This window comes from Lissotriton vulgaris, chromosome 5, assembly GCF_964263255.1.
Source record: "Lissotriton vulgaris chromosome 5, aLisVul1.2, whole genome shotgun sequence".
NCBI lineage: Eukaryota > Metazoa > Chordata > Amphibia > Caudata > Salamandridae > Lissotriton > Lissotriton vulgaris.
In genome coordinates, this window is record NC_141693.1 from 663348078 (window position 1) to 663365516 (window position 17439).

The following is a 17439-nucleotide window of genomic DNA, read 5'->3' on the forward strand; positions in this document are numbered from 1 at the left end:
GGCATAATCATCGCTGAATGATTATTGAGGGCGACAGATAATGGAATGATGTGTGTAAAAAGTGCAGAAAATTGAAGAAAATGTTTAGGCAAACTATTCTGCTGATGAGATGCACTCTCACATCAACAGTATGTTCAGAGATTACAACAAAAGGCTAAACTTTCAATAAGTTCTAAAACAAAAACAGGTCTTAAAAATGTTGGTTTATTTGGTGGCTGCTGAAAAACAACACTTGGAAAATAGGAGCAAACAATGGGAAGTCTTGAGCAGACATCCGGTAATGTTTAGGTAGTACTTTGGACATCACCAGTTGCAGTAAAGAACCCCTCTTTTGTGGGGAAGATTCTCACAGTGGCACCCTATGACCGGTGGACCAGTGGAGACCTGCTATTTCACATTATTTTTAAAAAAACTTAAACTTTCTCTTTCACATTTCATCTCCTTTGCTTTTTGGTGCTCTTTACATTGCAACAAACATTTAAAGAACATTTAAAGCATTAAGCAGAAAACCGCACACCCTTTATGCACCATTTTCAAAAAGCAAAGACAAAGTGATAGGGAAGCTCGCTAGCAATATTGTTTGCAAAGAAAAAGCAAAAGTTTGCTCAAAAGGATGATATTTCAGAAGCATGGCCTAGCTTGCCCTCATGCCTGTGTACTACCGCACCAGGTGGTTAACAACAATAATCCACTGAACACCAACACGGCACCAAAAACCTATATACTTATTACACTGTTTATTACACTGCTGTAGATTGTGTTGTGTTTCCTGAAACTATAAGTGGATGATGCACTCTTCATCCTCCATGTTCCAGACTCTCAATGATCTAAGGGATCTGAACTAAGATCTGTGCCCTCTAGTGAACCAGGATCTTCCTGGCACCATCGCTGCTTCTATGTTCATGGACAGAACAACATTATCCACGATTTACATACACTCAACCAGATGGCCAGAGTTTCCACTATGGTTTCGACTGCCATCTTAGATCAGAAAAAAGATTTGTCAACTGGTACACGTCGTGGATATCTCAGGAAGGAAAAGCCATATCTGGGATGAGGAATTCAAGCTTTCATAATTGTATGACAAATTGGATGTGCTGATGGTTTAACTGATAGACTCTTAAATAAAGTGTATGCCCAATAAATTAAATCAAGCATTGTGGTGGCTAAATTTGGAGCTCTGTGTAGATGTATTTGAATGCACTGTAAAAGGTATTGACAGCGAGTGAACAAAATGCCTTTTACAAGTCAAACAAAAGTTATTTCTGATTCTAGCTCTACATGTGAAACTCTCCTTTAAATACCCTAGCCTTTGACCCTCGGTTGTCAGAGTAGTCCGCAAACATCTTAACTAGCCGTCCAGAAATATTCAAGACACTTGCTCTTATATTATATTAAATAACTGCATATACTTTCATTTTCTGGGCATACCACTAATATGGTGCCTAAGGGTAACAATATGCTCACACAATATAATGACTGGACAAAGTGTTGCTGATCATCAGATTATATAAATGTTATGTTTGCAGGAAATGTGGAGAGAAGGTTAGGTAGTAGCCCTGGATTTGTTGCGAAGTCATGATGTATGGAAGTTGCCACAGTAACCATGTACCTGACAAACAGAAGTTGGTTACTGTCTGGGAATGAAACACTTGGCAATTCCTATTCAGTGGCCCAATAAACAATTGGAACATGAAAAGATCAAGCTTGTGTGTCTGATATAAATGTTTGGTATTAGATGCTTGCATTGCAACTAATGGCCGGATTTAGAATTTGGCAAATGCCCATTCTCTGCCAGGTTGACAGAGTAAATTACTCTGCTGCCCTGACAGAGGTACTCCCTGACAAATGTTGAAATGTCCACTGGTGCAGAGGACATTTCAAGCATTTAGAGGAACCGCCATCATGGCGGTACCAGCCAATGCACTGTAACTTTGCTGGACAGCTCTGTCGAATATGATGGAGCTGTACGTCAAATTCATTTTTTTTAATTTTCAACAAGAAAGTCGCTAAACTGGATTTTCAAGGAAAAAAATAATGCTTCTCTCTCTATTGGAATTTCCTCCCAAGGCAAGGGGTACAATGAGCATTTTTCAGTGTCCCATACTTCCAGGTTTTCCCTGATGATGACGAGCAGTAAAAAACAGCTATTTGGCCGCTCGTTTAAATTAGTCAGGCGGACATATTGCCAAACCTCCTACGGCCCATAGTCCGTCAGGCCATCAAAGGACTTTTATCACAGCAGAGATGGAGTAGTCACTGCTGCCTTCAAACTATGGTTCATCCAAATTTGGCAGGAGGATACTCCATAGCCGTTGCAACAGAGTTCCCTCTTCACCAAGATATAAATCAGTCCCTAAGTCTACCACTTGCCAGGCGAGTTAGAAAAACAGTCAAGCAAAGGGATTTGAGAAGCTGCATTGTTGGTTTACAAATAGGTCTTCATTATGAGGACCCTGGTTTTAATCTCAATTTTTCCTGCTCCAGTGGAATTACCAGCATCTCCATGTCCAGGGGAGACGAAGGGAGCTAGGGAAGATCCTGGGGCGTTTACAGGTTACATGTGAGGATACACTCAGAACTGAGGAATTTTACAGGGAATACATAATTCTGCACCCGATTGAGCCTACATTCTCTTAATGCCTCATTTTCCCTCTGAGTTTCACTCAGGTGAAATATACGTGTCCCCAGTAAATTCACAAATTGTCCCTGTTCTATGGGGCTGCTAACTTCTGTTATTTACCCCAATTGAATGAGCACATAGGACACAGAGGACAAGGCAGGTCTGGCTGGCAATTCTATGCAGATATGACTCGCTGGGAAAATGTAAGGTATGACACCTGAGATACATTTCTTTATATTTGTATATATTGGTTCAGTGCTCAGCCACACTTCTTAACAGGCAACCAGTTGTCAGCATCCCATACAGAGACCTAATTAAGCAGGTATTCTGAGATCAATATCCCACACTTGGTCTTCATGAAAATCATAGCATGTGACTCCTTGGGGGAGTAGCTTCAGCTGTAAGCAGTATGGGTGAGAGCTGAATGATTTAGGAATCACAACCAATGTCTCAACAATAGCAGGACTTTATATAAATGGGCACACAACATATAGAAAGAGAGTTTGTTATGTGTTTTGAAATGTTCCAAAAGCATTGCATCAAACTCCTGACTTCTTAGCGCTACATGAAAAAACACATAGGTGTTATATAGATCGCTAGTCTACCAGGTTCCAAATATTCAACGGAATATTGAAAGATACCTGAGAGATGGCAGATATTAAGTTAGAATCGCTGAGTGATGAGAGGTATGATCTGTGGAAGGCAATTGAGTGTATAGAAAGGGCCCTAGAGACTTTCCATGTTGATATCAGTGTAAAGGGTTTATGGGCCTCCAGAAGGATAACTGACACTCTAAGACCCTGTGGAGCACCAATGAATGCCAAAGATTTGATATGACAAGTTTTGAAAGTAAGACACACTTTTTAAGTCAAAACCACCACAAAAAACCTGAGTAGGTAAACAACACCAGGCATGAGAGGAGGCAGCAAGCTTCAGAAATATCATCTCTGCATATACACGATAACTAAGACTTGGGTGCTAGCCCTTGTAGAGTGGGTTTGCTCCAAGGCGGCTTTATATTCAAAGCCGGTGCTCCGGAGCAGTAGTGTGGAATACCTTTAAAATCACACAGCCACACCTTCTTGCATTGGACTTACTTTCTGCCTCGGGTTGAGTTATAAGTCCCTCCATATTTCTTCCGGTTAAGGATGAGAGCAGCAATTTCTGGCACGTAGCGAGCAAACATGGCCTACATGCGTGAAACAAGAAAACAAAGAGAATGGCATGCAGAGAGTGTCCACTGCAGCAGAGGCCGCAGAGCCTCCTGGGAGATACTTACTTTCGTCCACTAACCGCACTATAGGAACCACCATATTTCTTGCGGTTTCCTATTAACTCTATGATTTCAGGGACGTAACTGGCAAACATGGCCTAGGAGGAAGACAGGAGACAGAAGAGAAGACTAAAAAGAGAGGCTCAAGAAAGGGGATAATACTTTTTTAGAAGTGCTGTCCCTCAGCTGTGAAAATGCTAAAGAAATGAAATCCATGAAAGTTATCAAAAATAAAAAGATCTTGAAAAGTATGAAGATTCAAGTGGAAAAGTTAAAAGTCTTCTCTTCAGCGATGCCCATCTCAAGTGTTTGTGTGACTCTGGATGGGTGCATGCGTTTGTGCAACTCTGGATGGGTGCATGCATTTGTGCAGGCATGGACTTGGCAGGTGCATATGTCTGGGTGCATGCATGTGGTAGGAAGGGTTGCTGGAGCTCACAAAGTTTGTGTTCAAGGATTGCGCAATCTTTTCTTTCCCTCTTCATCCCAATTCAAAAGTAATAGTAAATAGATCAATGTATATATATATATATTTTTTATGATTTTTGGGCATCAGTTTCGGCTCAGACGAGTAATATAAAAAAAGGATTTCTCTAAAAGTTCAAAAAGTTTGTTTGGAAAGATCACATGATAGAAAAAAAAGGTAGTAGGAGGAAAAAAATCTATCAGTCTGCCATGTTTTGTCCAACAAACATCTCGTCTGTGGCTGCTCATGCAAGAGCTGTTGCCAAGTTGCCTTTTTTTTTGAGGGACCAAATGTGTAAAGTTCTTTTGGTGTCTAACAAATTCTAGAAGATCTAAATATATATATATATATACTGTATATGTATATTATAGATATATAAATATATATATGCATACAGTATATATATATCAATTATAAACACACACAATACAGTATAATATATATATATATATATATGCATTTAGGTTCCATTAGCACTTACCTTTTTCTAAACATAAACTTTGCTGTTTTCAAAGCATGAATTGCTATTGGGCATTATTTATCTGTCCGGCCTTTAGTAAAGGGCGCGTCAGAAAAGGGGTTCCCTGCTTGTTGCTATGTGTGGCCTATTTCGAAAACAGCAGCGTGGGATCCTGTATAGCTTTATTTGGAAGTGCTTTATGTGTCCACAAGGTATAGGCTACATAGGGCTTAATTATATATATTATAGAGGTGAAATTTAGAACTGACATTTTCGGATTCCATATATTGTACCCGTGCTGGTCCAATTTTCCACAGAAATTTGGACCGACAAGTTCCAAATGTTTTGAACTGGTCATTCAGTACCCATTTTATTTCCGAATTTGTCAGGTGGTGCAATAGTTCATGGACAACTGAACCAGCACCAATGTCTTCTATGGAAATGTTGGTGCAAAAGTGCAGTCACATCAATAAAAATGTATGTAATCTGGGAATGTCGGTGCAAAATTGCAGTGGAACCAATGCATTCAATACAATCTGGAAATGCTGATGCAAAATTGCAGCAGCAGTTTATGTAATCTGGAAATGTCAGTTCACCATTGCAGGGGAACCAATGCAATATATGTAATAGGTAATCTATGGTGCAAAACAGCAACATCACTATTGCAATAGGTGTGTTAGGGCCACACAGTCAGCTATTACAGAAAGCCCAAAATGTGCCCATCTCCTGTGTGGGCAAAGCTCTTTTAAGTGCAGTCCCAAGACGCAGTGTTTGTTGGAATTGAGGGTTAAGGGACACGGGGAAGGGAAATTTCCTGAAACCGCCATAGTGCCTTGAAAAGAGCAGTAACTTGGTTCAGCAAACACATTATCACCGCAAGGGGAAGGGCTTCAAACAGAAAGTAGTGACTGTTTACTTGGCTTTGAAGCAGATTATCTATTCACGCTCTGGATCTCTTAGGTAGACCTGTCCTTTGCTAGTACAAGCCGTGTTGTTCATTCAAGGGACTTTTGAAAATTGGCAGGTCTAGTTGTCAAAGACCCTGTCGGTCTGGTCCATTCGCATTGGCAGGCCTGGCCTTTAAAAGTGCAGTGAGGTTTGACGCATTCGCATTGGCTGGATGGTCTTTCAAAAAAGTCAGGAGGTCTGGCTGTTGACAGCAGAGGTACGTCTGACCATCTGGACTCAGGCAGCACTGTCTGCCCCGTACTAGGAAGCGTCAAACTTTTAAAGTTCATGCCTATATGTCTTTCAAAGCACAGTGATGTCTGGTCCTTTGAAAGCATTGTATATGCTCTCAAGATAAAAGACCAGGAGGCAATGGTTGTTCCAAACCCGATCAAATCTGGCCTTTAAAAAGGACACAGAGAACAGATCAGAACTGAGACACGTCAGAGCTTTGAAAGCACAGACACATCAGACTTTTACAGGCCTCAAATCTGAATTTCAAGCATGTATGCTCATTAAAGAAGATACAAACCCTGACTTTTAAAGCACACACAAGGCTTTCCCTTCATACCACAGGCAGTACGTGCTATTCCAAGCCCATTCCAAGCCCAGACTTATTGCCATCTAAAACCTTTGAAAGCAGGTAACCTTCAAGCCCTTCAAATTCTGTGAAACGTAGGCGGGCATGCTCCACCTCCAATGGGGGTTTCCAATCTCTCCTGAAGGGGCCTGTGTGTCACACACGTCACCCCATACTTCTTTCTAAACATTCTAGAAATAACTTGAAATCAAGACAGAAAGGAGCACGAACTTCCAGGGCGGGTTTAGAACCACCCATAACTGGATATATATTAGCTAATGACCAACAGCTGGTTGGCATCCTTGGTGGTGGGGTATAAGTGTCCCTCAGTTTGATTGACAGTCACTGGCTATCACACATGAAGACCTGTAATGGACAAGTATGGTCAGCATATCAGAGTATTGCCCTTGATCAAATGAAGCCGGCGATACAAGTTACAACCCATGGGCCTGTCTGGTTATGACCCTGGCTACTACCCACAACTCCAAAGCCACTACTCATACCTCTCAAAGCTTGTGGGTAGCAGTAAATCCTAGAACCCACAGTCCCCAGAATAGATGGTGCTTCTGGGTCGCTCAGCTGGTGTTCCATCAGGGGTTATTCACAAAGTTCGCGGAGCTACTTCTCAAGGTTGCCCAGAAGACGTCTGCCTAGAAATGGAAACATCAGTTGAAGCTACAGGACACATTGCAGGACTTTCCAGCATCAGGAAGCCTCATGTGAACCAACCTGTGCAAAACCAACTCAGAGGTCACGTGAGAGTTATTTTCTGGTAAACTAATTGTGTCAAAATGTCAAACTTGTTCCAGGATAAATACCATTTATTAAAATATCCTGTACATGTCTACCAGCAAAAGTAAACTTGGAGCCATTCTGACTAATGAACAGTCAGATTGCATGGCTGAATGTTAAGCTATTGAAAGAAGTAAAGGCCAGATTGAAATTGTTAGCACATTTCACGCAGTGGTAATTGAATTGCAAAGTTGGCTTTTGACAACTTTTTGACTTTTTGACTTTTTTAATATGTTGCTAACTTGACATAGTTGTCCAAGAAAGTATGGGTTAAATGTACAACTCATGTACAACTCATACTTCTTTGCAAAATAATTTGCAAGCAAAATGTTTTTCCATTGAGCAAATCTATCAAAAAGGTTTTGGGGGGACATTTCCCCCAGAACTGAAATTTTGTAAATTTGTAGGATCATATTGTAGTGGAGTTTGTCATCTTAGCAAAACTTTAATGCTAAAATTATAATTGGTCATGCACCAAGTCACATGGCACCGAGAGGTATAACACATTCAGAAAGAAAATGTGCATGATCTATTTTCGTTTGGTAAACTACATTCCAAATTTAGCAACGCTTTCCTGAAATGACTTCAGACTAAAATAGTAATTTCACCGCAAAACCAAACAGCACACTATATAATAGTGTCCTCCTCTTTTGAGACTTTAAAAAAATATATTTCATCTTCTCAAACTTAAAATTCTGGTCTGCCCAGGTGAAGGCTGTTCGTTATTGGAAGCGCCTGCTGATGGGGCCTAGTTGTCGGGCCAGAGTAATCTGCTGATTCGAATGCCACGTAAACAGTCACTACTATCACTGTAAGTCAAACTACTTCAGGCACCGCAAAGGTGGATAGGGTTCGTAAACCAACTGCATCATCCACTGTAACAACCGAGTAGGGGAACCATAACTGGTCCCATTAATTCAGCACACTTGTTCACACACTGGAATAATGTGCAGAACAATGACATTTCCATGCCTCACTCCAACCCGTTCAATGGGTATTGAACCAGATTTTAGGTTAAACACCTAGCCTGGGAAGGCCAAGGTGAGACTATAAAAATCTGATAAATCCAAGCAGGGAAGGAATAAACTGCTGCTTTACCAATCCGCCGAGGATGAAGAAGACCATGAAGAGTCGCCCAAGCGTGGTTTTGGCGTAGACATCTCCATAACCTACAGTGGACATGGTGACCATCAGCAAGTACACGCATTCCCAGTATGTTAGCGGCTGGTTGTTCTGGAAGTTCTCCCAAGGGTCACCAGAATTCTCCACCTGCAAAAGAGACCAGAGAGGAGTAACAAAAATGGTTGCAGGTGAGTAAACAACATAACTAAAAGAAAGAATAGTTGAAATGAAGTATCAGTAATGGAGGAAACAAAGGGGTTGGGGCTCTACTGCTGATTGCGCCCGGTAATAAATAAATAATTCAATGTTCAATAATTTACAGCACAGGGTCAGAATTTTGTCAGTTGCATGGCAGTGTGGTGATTTCCTGTCATGCAATTCAGTGATTTGTGCTGTGTTGCGTTACTCTGGATTTTTTAGGGCACTCAGGTTACACAAGGTGCACTCCGTTCTGGTGCTAAAGCGACGCAACCCTTTGATATATATACCCTGCAGTGCAAAGAGCTTTGGCAAGGACTCACTACGTTGGGCTTATAAAATACAAACAAATTACATAACAACTCAAGACCGTCCTGTTGGGCTTGAATTGTGTTTCATGTTCAAACCAGAAGCCCTTTGTCAGCGGTTTTTCAACATTTCTCAACTTAGTTTGCCCAAGCTTTAGTGATTTCCAATCCCTGCACAAAATACATAATATACTTTTGCTATGACTGATTTTCTTCAGCCGTGCAACCAATTCCAGTTTTATAAGTTGGCTGTGATAATTGCTTTTTTTTTTATCCATCATTACCTAAGGATATTAAACTTGCCTTTTTAGTTCTAGAAAAAGAGTGACCAGTGTGGTGCAGGAGGGCTGTATGTGTGCAAGATGTTTACTATAAAGATCAGTTTAATTTAGATTCATTGCCTATTCATCATATTATGTGAATGTTGTAATAATGTTGCATTTATTTATTTATTATGGGTGTTTATTCAGTGCAACTTTCACTCTCAATCAGTCTTTTGTCATCACTCAAAAAGCGGCTCCTATGCAGTAGCGGCCGGGGGTGGGAGTGCTGCGGGGAGGTGGGGAGGGCCGGGGTGAAACAGGGTGGGGGGTAGTAAACTATGGAATAGGGCCCAACGGAGGTGTAGTGTCCTGCTGGACACGTTCTAGTGTTCAACAGGAAGCTGTACTACCAGCCACTGCCTTGAGGGCTGGACACACATGCACCCCCACACCCATCCATCACAGATGTCACGAGTGACATGGCCCGCCAATAAAAGGGTCAGGGTGGTCATGTTTATAGCCAGTTATCGCACCATACTACCAGCTGTCTGTGTCTGTCCTTTCTCATCATGTGGGCCTGAGGCCTGATGGAGCGAGTTTCAGAAATAAATTTATTCTAGCTCGTGAAGTTAATCTTTCATAATTTGATTAATCTTATTAATGAGTTTTTGCATGATTTGTAATACTAAACCAACCTAGAGTAAAATTGCATACACCATTACACAGGACTAACGTTATGTGCTTTATGTTGCATTCGCAAGTATATTTTATAATAAATAACTAACGTTGTTTTGTTTGTCCTATTGTCTTTGTCAACATTAATGCGGCTGATCAATTAATGGCATGTGCTTATTTTATATGTGCTTTTGTCTATGTTGTGTCTGTTTATCTTTTTCAGATATATGAAGAATCCTGCTGGACATTATGAAGAATGGTAGATTTTTAAAGTGCTGCTTTTCTTTGTGCTTACTGCTAGGTGACTTATACTAAAGGGTTAACATTAGCAATGGTGGGTGGGAAACAGAATGACTTTCTTTACCTGAATTAATTATTGTTTTGTGTTTGTTTGAATACTAGCCCGTGAAAAAGGCTTGAGGCCTGTGATTTATGGAGAATAATGGTTAACCTGACAGAGATGAGCCAAGCACAGCCATGATGGAAAGTTTTTCCACAAAGACATTTCTTTGAATAAACTGAAGTCTAAACAGAACTATTGAGCAAGTTGTGCTCTGGAAAATTATTTTTCCAAGGCTAAGGAAGTGACAAGTGGCGGATCGGCGAGTTATGGAGGAAACTGAACTGTTTTCAGTAGAATGTAGCGATCCTCGGAAGCTGATGTCGCCTCATGTGAAAAGGACAATGGCATGACGTTTTGGCTTATTAAAAAAAGTGGCCTCATGATGGACTGACGACTAGCAACCAATCAGGTTGCTGAAAGACATTATAAAATATCATTTGGTTAGATTAGTGAATTAGAAAGGTATAAAAACTTGGCCCCTTGAGAGGAGCGGGGCTGATCGTTCCTGAGGGCGAAGTGCTGTCCAATTTCTTGGGACACGTAAGATAATGCAAATTATATGATTTTCCTTTTCAGGTTAGAAAACTTAACTTAGGGAATTAGGTTTATGTTTGCTTTAATTCATGATTTTGTGCAATTTTGAAATGCCAGACTTTTGTGCCTTTAAGCTGAATAAAAAGATACAAATTTAATTAAAATGTTTGCAAATAATAAAATGAGCTAATAAAGTGATTTGAAATAAAATGCTTTAACATCAAAAATAAAAGACTTTAAACGTCAAGCTGGTCTTGATTAATTTAGTCGTTACCATCAGTTGATTAATTGGCCAAAAGTGGCTTAATTAAATGCTTACATTATTTTATCAACGGTTAGAATGTTATGCTGCAGTTGTATATAATGAACATATACATTTTAGACAGTTTGATTAATTAGGCCACATGATTCAGTTGCTCAATTTCTGTCTCGGTTATATGGGCCTTGTGTGATATTATAGGATGGTGAATATTAGGTAGTGAGTAGTGTAGTTTGAGACAGAATTTCTATAGGGGCGCTGGATCAGGCCCAACACCACATTGGCGACGAGGAGGGTAGCTAACCCCGCATGCCTGCTGCTCTGCTTCATTGTTCCTCGTGGGGGAGGAAATTAACCCAGCAAGCAGTTCCCCCGGCAAGCCATCTACAACCACCAGTGTCTGCGGAGGGGACTGAGCCCCTCATGTAATCCAGTCGCCGCCTCCTAGACCTGAGAGGATCAGCGGTGCCTGCACAGGCTGCTCACACACACCCATTGCCAGCACGAGAGCCGTGGCCATGCTGAGGGGGAGGAAAGGCCACCCAGAGCCTAAATCGCAGCCCAGTGACTGAATCGGTGTTATGGGGAAGGTCTTGGCAGACCCTGCAGGGACCCACACACCGCCGCTGCAGCCCGGATGCTGGACAGCCAGAGGAAGGTCAGTGGCAAAGAAAGTGGACAGACTCAAAGAGACTTGCCTCTGCCAGCGCTGCGCGAGAGGCGGCCGGGGCTCAGACCCTCTGAGTACCCATGCCCAGAGGCGTCCACAGTCTCTTGCTGCACTGACAACAGAGGTAGGAGGGACGTGACCAACCCCAGCACCGGCAGCAGCAGCCTGCGCCAGGGCCATTTGTGTCGTCAGAGGACGGGGAGAAGCTGCACAGCATAAACACCCCGCTACTCAGTTCTCACACCCCTGCATCTCAGTCGCCGGGATAAAGTGAGCAACGGTGCTCCAACTAGCATAATGCAGAGCCATCCCTGTCCTGGAATCCCACATGAGGCCTGCAAACACACACAACAACCCCATGTGAGCAAGCAATCCTGCCCGCCTGTCGGTCTGGCTCCCAGCCTCCCGTAAAGCTGCAGTGCTCCCTCGGACACGCCCGGACAGTAGCACCAAGGAAAAGAAAGAGAGGGACACTTACTGCCACCGCCGTGCCCCATCTCGCACCGGCATCTGTCTCTACAGCGCCCACGGGACAGCAAGGCCTAAGCAGGAGAGAGGCTGCCACAGATGCGTGGGACACGTCTGCACCACCTGGCGGTCAGCGGGAAAGCTGCACTATGAGTTGCGAGGGAAAGTGGTGGGCAAATGTAAATGTAAATGTAAATGTATTTATATAGCGCAAATCGCCCACATCGCAGGCATCTATGCGCTTGCTTAGAGAACCCGTCCTGGTATTCCCCTGTGAGATACCCCGGCAGGGTATCCACAAGGTGAAAGCCAGGCATCCCGCCGCGAGGGGCCATTGTGGAGATTAAGCAAGCTATTGCCCAGAGTCGCAGAGTGTGAACCCGTGAGTCGAGTAGGCACCGGAGCGAGAATTATTGAGTCCGTGGAATTATTGAGCCCCGGGTCTGCCGCCTCTAACCCCTGAGCCACACTTCTCCACTCCACCGGTGACCCCACACCGACATTCCCTGGACCCGCAGCATACAGGGCAAACTCATGAGGGACACCAGCAGCGCTACCTCAGTGTTCCCTGCAAAAGCTACAAAGTCCTGGTGAAAGACAAAGGGCCCACGGTAAGGAGCCTGCAGCACCACCCAGTTTGCCACCCCGCACCCTGGCCAGCAAAGCCTGCCTCTTCCTGTGGCAAATGGTTCCACCTACCTCCACGGACGACCTACAGCCCACAGGGTGGCCTCACCACGTTGCAGGCAGGTAGGACCAGCATGGGCCACAGTTTAACCCCTTCGACGCTGATGACGAGCTGGGCTCGTCATGGCGTAGCCTCCTCGCACGCTGATGACGAGCCCAGCTCGTCACGTAAAGTGCGTTTCTGCAAAACCCAGCGTGCGAGCGGAATTCCGCTAGCGCGCATGGTGTTAACGAACAGACGTCAGGACCGGCACTAACGGAGTGCTGCACTGACACTCGGTGGCCACCTGCGGTAGTGCAGCCACCGTAATTCAGAACACAAGGGAGAAACAGCCTGTAGTGAAAAACCAACAGGACGGTAAATGCACCAGGGCAGGGGGATCCAAGCCCACGCACCCACAGAGCTGCTGCGACCAGGAACAAGGCACAAGGCTGAGCTGCAGCAAATGCCTCAGACTCCACACGAGTAGCGGGCAGCTCACTTCACCGTGGCACCAAGTTAGTTCCCCACACGGTATTCCCAGCTCCCACACTGTGGCTACCGACAGCTCTGCACTGAGGAATGGACGTACAGCCTGGCCAGAGTGGATAGCCAGCGCACCCCATGACCGTCAGTCCTAGAACCACTGTAGGCCTGAGGAGAGGCCCTGACACCCCACTACCCTGCAGGAAGTAGCGGGATCAGTGAGAGGAGATTGCTAAGTGAGCCAAGCTGGAGGATCCACACCGGCATATCCTAAGAGTGGTCCAGCACACTGACTACCCACTGCGACTGGCGTCAGCAAATCAGCGTCAGGTGTGGCTACACTGCACCCTACAGACCAGCAGTACTAGAGCACAACAGAGCACTCAGCTAACCAGCCGGCAACAGCAGTTAGCAAACCCCAGAGGGCACAGCACCATTAGGAGAGACACTGCCTGCTCACGCCCAGTCGCTGAGACAAACTGCACCAGGCACAGCAAGACGTGCCCTCAGAGGGGAGTACTCAAAGAGTGGCTCTCTGCACCCTACAAGCGAAAACGGCAAGGAAACCCACCAAGGATCAACTATTGCCCACCACAGCAGGAGCACTACTGGGGACTCCACACTGCTGAGCGACGCAAGCAAGCAGAACAGACGGCAATGTCTCAAGAAAGCTGTCCCCTTGACAGCACAAGAAACGACTGGTGCAAAACACGCACCACATGTGGCCGCTCAACGCCACAGCCGGAGAAGAAGTTGTGTCATCTGCTCCTCCGGGTGTACAGGCATCACTGCACACTAGAGATGAATGGACCACTTAAGCTCTGGGATGCCTCTGGGTAACCATGCGCTATACAAATGTGTAGTCATTCATTCATTCATTCACTACACCCCAGGCACACCACATGCCAGAAGAAAGCGTCCCAGAAGAAGACAGAGCGCACCATGTCAGATGCGCGCAGAAGGCAGCGCCAGTGAACCTGACACACAGGTGAGCACTCAGTAGACAGAGACATCTCCACAAGGAAGCACTACTAAACGCAGGTAGGAGAGCATCCACGTCTCAACTACCCCAGCGAAGCCCCGCAGTGGGCCGAAAGCAACACAGAGTGACCTCCCTCGCACTGCCTGAAGACGAAGGTGTCATGGACCCAAGACAGGCAAGAGAGGAGTTGCACACTCCACATGGCAGGCCGCCACAGCAACATGCGCTCCAACAACCAGCGACACGCGACCAGACGTCACGTCACCCAGCAAGCAAGGAGCGTGCCGGAGCGAAAGCAGAAGCCGGCGCCACGACAGCGCCGCCTCGAGGTCCAAGTGCAACGCCCTTGAAGAAAGAAGAGAGTGACAGCCCTGTCACCCCAAAAACCGGATGAATACAGGTGGGCTAAACAGACCAACAAAGGGAGAAGACCGAGGACTCACAGCAACCCAAGAGCACACCCTGACACACCAGACAGCCACCAAGGAGGAGCGACGGCCCTGGATACTGCCTCACCGAAGAACTGAACATAAGCCGCTGCAAGCACAAACCGCGTCTCTCTCCAACGTTTCTCCAGGTGACCGTCCATCCCGAGCATCTGCAGTCTAAGTCCAAAGGCATCTCTTCTCCTGACCGCAGATGCCATGGGTGAAGATCAGCACGGAGTGTCCTTCCTCACACCGCCTCAAGATGGAGTTGGCAGTGTCCCCAAGACAGGCAAGAGTGGATTCGCACCCTCTACTGGTCAAGCTGCCACCAAAGATTAACCTCAGCAAGGCAGAGACACAGGGCTGCTGAGTTTCTCCTGACATCCAAACATCCCAGCAAGTCAACACCACCAGTTATTCCGACTCAGCATATGGCTGGCAACCTCCATCACGCCAGCCCTCATCACATGCATCAAAGACCACTCCGAGAGTACCGATGGACTGGAGTCCTACACTGTTGCCACACCAGCTGACAAAAGAGACCAGAGGCTACCTGTGAACCTGGCATATCCCTGAACCGCGGCAGCGAGAGCAAGTCTTGGCCAAGACTCATCTACCCTCGAGGGTTGGGCGTGCGACTAAGTAACAGCTCCTCAGTGGTCCTGCAGCTGCCTCCAGTCAGCACACAAGCGCCCCCACCGCAGCCGTCCTGCAGTCCCGCAACAACCCCGGCAACGGGCCTCCCCAGGTGGGAGAGTGTGAAGAGACTTTGCCCCACCAGCAGGTTATTGGTTACAGCCAAGCGGTTTAACAGAGACAATTGATCAGGCAACACTTACGTGAAGTCTCACCTGGGACTCCATCCATGTTCATGACGCGACCCACTATAAGGAACTGTTAGAAATCACCACAGACCATCACCGACGTCAGCAAAGTGAAGCCATGCAAGACTGCCAGAAACTTCATCATCACTGAACTGACGACATGCAGCGGACGTCTCCAAGCCAGCGGTCGTGTCCTGAACACCTCAGGTTAAACTTAGGGGGCCCGCCGAGATGGTCCTGCTGCAAGCAAAGTCACCAGCTCATGTCTGACATCTTCCTGCCACCTGACTCAGAAGACTGATGGACCCTGTGGTGTTTAGTTAACTGTTTGTTTTGTCCCCACAGGTTAGACTAACGTTTTTGTTTGTTACTCAATGAAGTTGGGGAGGAATGTAGGGTTCTGCTGGACTCGTTCTAGTGTTCAGCAGGAAGCTGTACTCCCAGCCACTCCCTTGAGGGGTGAACACACATGCACCCCCACACCCATCCATCACGGGTGTCACGAGTGACGTGGCCCCGCCCATAAAAGGGCCCAGGTCCACATACTCTTGGCCAGTTATTGCACCATACTACCGGCTGACTGTGTCCGTCCTATCTCACCATGTGGGCCTGAGGCAAAACACCACAGGAGGTAAGTAAACAAATAAATAAATAAAACGAATTTCATTGTGTGCACTGCATCGCATTTGGCAATGCAGCGCGCACGATGAAATTTGTTTTATTTATTTGCCTACTTACCTCTGTTCCACCATATGCCGTAGTTTACTATCCCCCACTTTGCTCCTCCCCCGCCCCGCCTTACCACCTCGCACCAGTCCCACCACCAGCCGCTACTGCTCCTATGGGCACAAGAAAGAGGGATTGTATGTCATTTAAGAAGTCATACCAAGGAGGAGGGTAGCAGGCTTTACTTGCCTTACTGAAGCCCAGTAGATTGGGCCAGGCATTCAGGTCTAATGAAGGCCTGTTCCAAATAGATGCTACTTGATATCTGAATGCTCAGGATTCCCAGCTTGACACCTGATGTAAGGGAGGGGAATCTACATATTATTGGCTCATCTTAAGGTCCTGCTTGGATTCTATTTCAGGAATTCTTGGAGTAAAAAGTAAGGAACCTGGCCATGGTAAACCTTGTATGTCATACAGGCAGGTAAAAAATAAGTATTTTCCACACAGGAAGCCAGTGTAGCTAAAGTAGGTGTGACATGATCACATTTTTGCGAGAGAAATGGACCACACTATCCTGGATTCACAATGGACAATTCTCTTCTTGGGGCACAACCATATACTTGTTTACTGTGTCCGAACATCAGCATCTCAAGACCAGGAGGACAACACATATATGAGCGTCCAGAACATGGTAGCTTGCATCATAATCTCTAATGTTAATAAATCCCCAACTCGTGTTATCTTGTGCAGCTACGTTTTACTCCAGTTACATAAAAGGTTGAGGGAAAACAACTGCCCCTCCGGATCAGGCTATTGCATAACTGTTGTGGAAGAGACAACGTGCATAGTGCTCTTCTGAAGGGCCAAGATTGTTATGCGATCCTTCATCAGTGGAAATGGTACTATGAAGGACGAGAGACTTAAGCACCAAACTTTTCTTTAAGGAAAAGCTTCAAAGTGATTTTCAGTAGTGAGAATTTTATTCCACTCCACCCTCGCTTGTCCCCTCTGGAAGGTTGATAACTGTGCAGCTCAAAAACAGTGGGGCATATTATCAAGAACTGCGATAAAATTATCGCCGCTTTAGCGGCAGGAAACTGCCGCTAAAACGGCGATAATGGGCTTGATAATATGCCCTTGTGAATTCCCATAGCAGCCCAGGTTAACACCAGAACCTGGGCTGCTATGGGAATTCACAAGGAAATATTATCAAGCCCATTATCGCCGTTTTAGCAGCAGTTTCCTGCCGCTAAAGCAGCGACAATTTTATCGCAGTGCTTGATAATATGCCCCTGTGACTTTAACTCACGTTGCTAAGCCCAACCTCACTCTATTTCTTCCAGTGCCCTTTCCACATGTCCTTGTAGTCTTCCAAAGCTATTCCTGCATTTTAAATGTTCC

At 45.4% G+C, this 17439-nt stretch overlaps 1 protein-coding gene across 9 annotated transcripts in view; it reads right to left on the reverse strand.

The window, feature by feature from the left end:
* Positions 1-17439, reverse strand: part of KCNMA1 (potassium calcium-activated channel subfamily M alpha 1) — a 1464982-nt gene that overhangs the window by 541593 nt on the left and 905950 nt on the right. For all 9 annotated transcript variants that reach the window (XM_086922098.1, XM_086922095.1, XM_086922094.1 and 6 more), the window contains exons 8-9: positions 8241-8411; positions 3903-3994 (exon numbers count right to left, since the gene is read on the reverse strand). In XM_086922098.1, coding sequence (XP_086778224.1) covers positions 3903-3994; positions 8241-8411 — 263 coding nt within the window. The remainder of the gene's footprint in view (positions 1-3902; positions 3995-8240; positions 8412-17439) is intronic.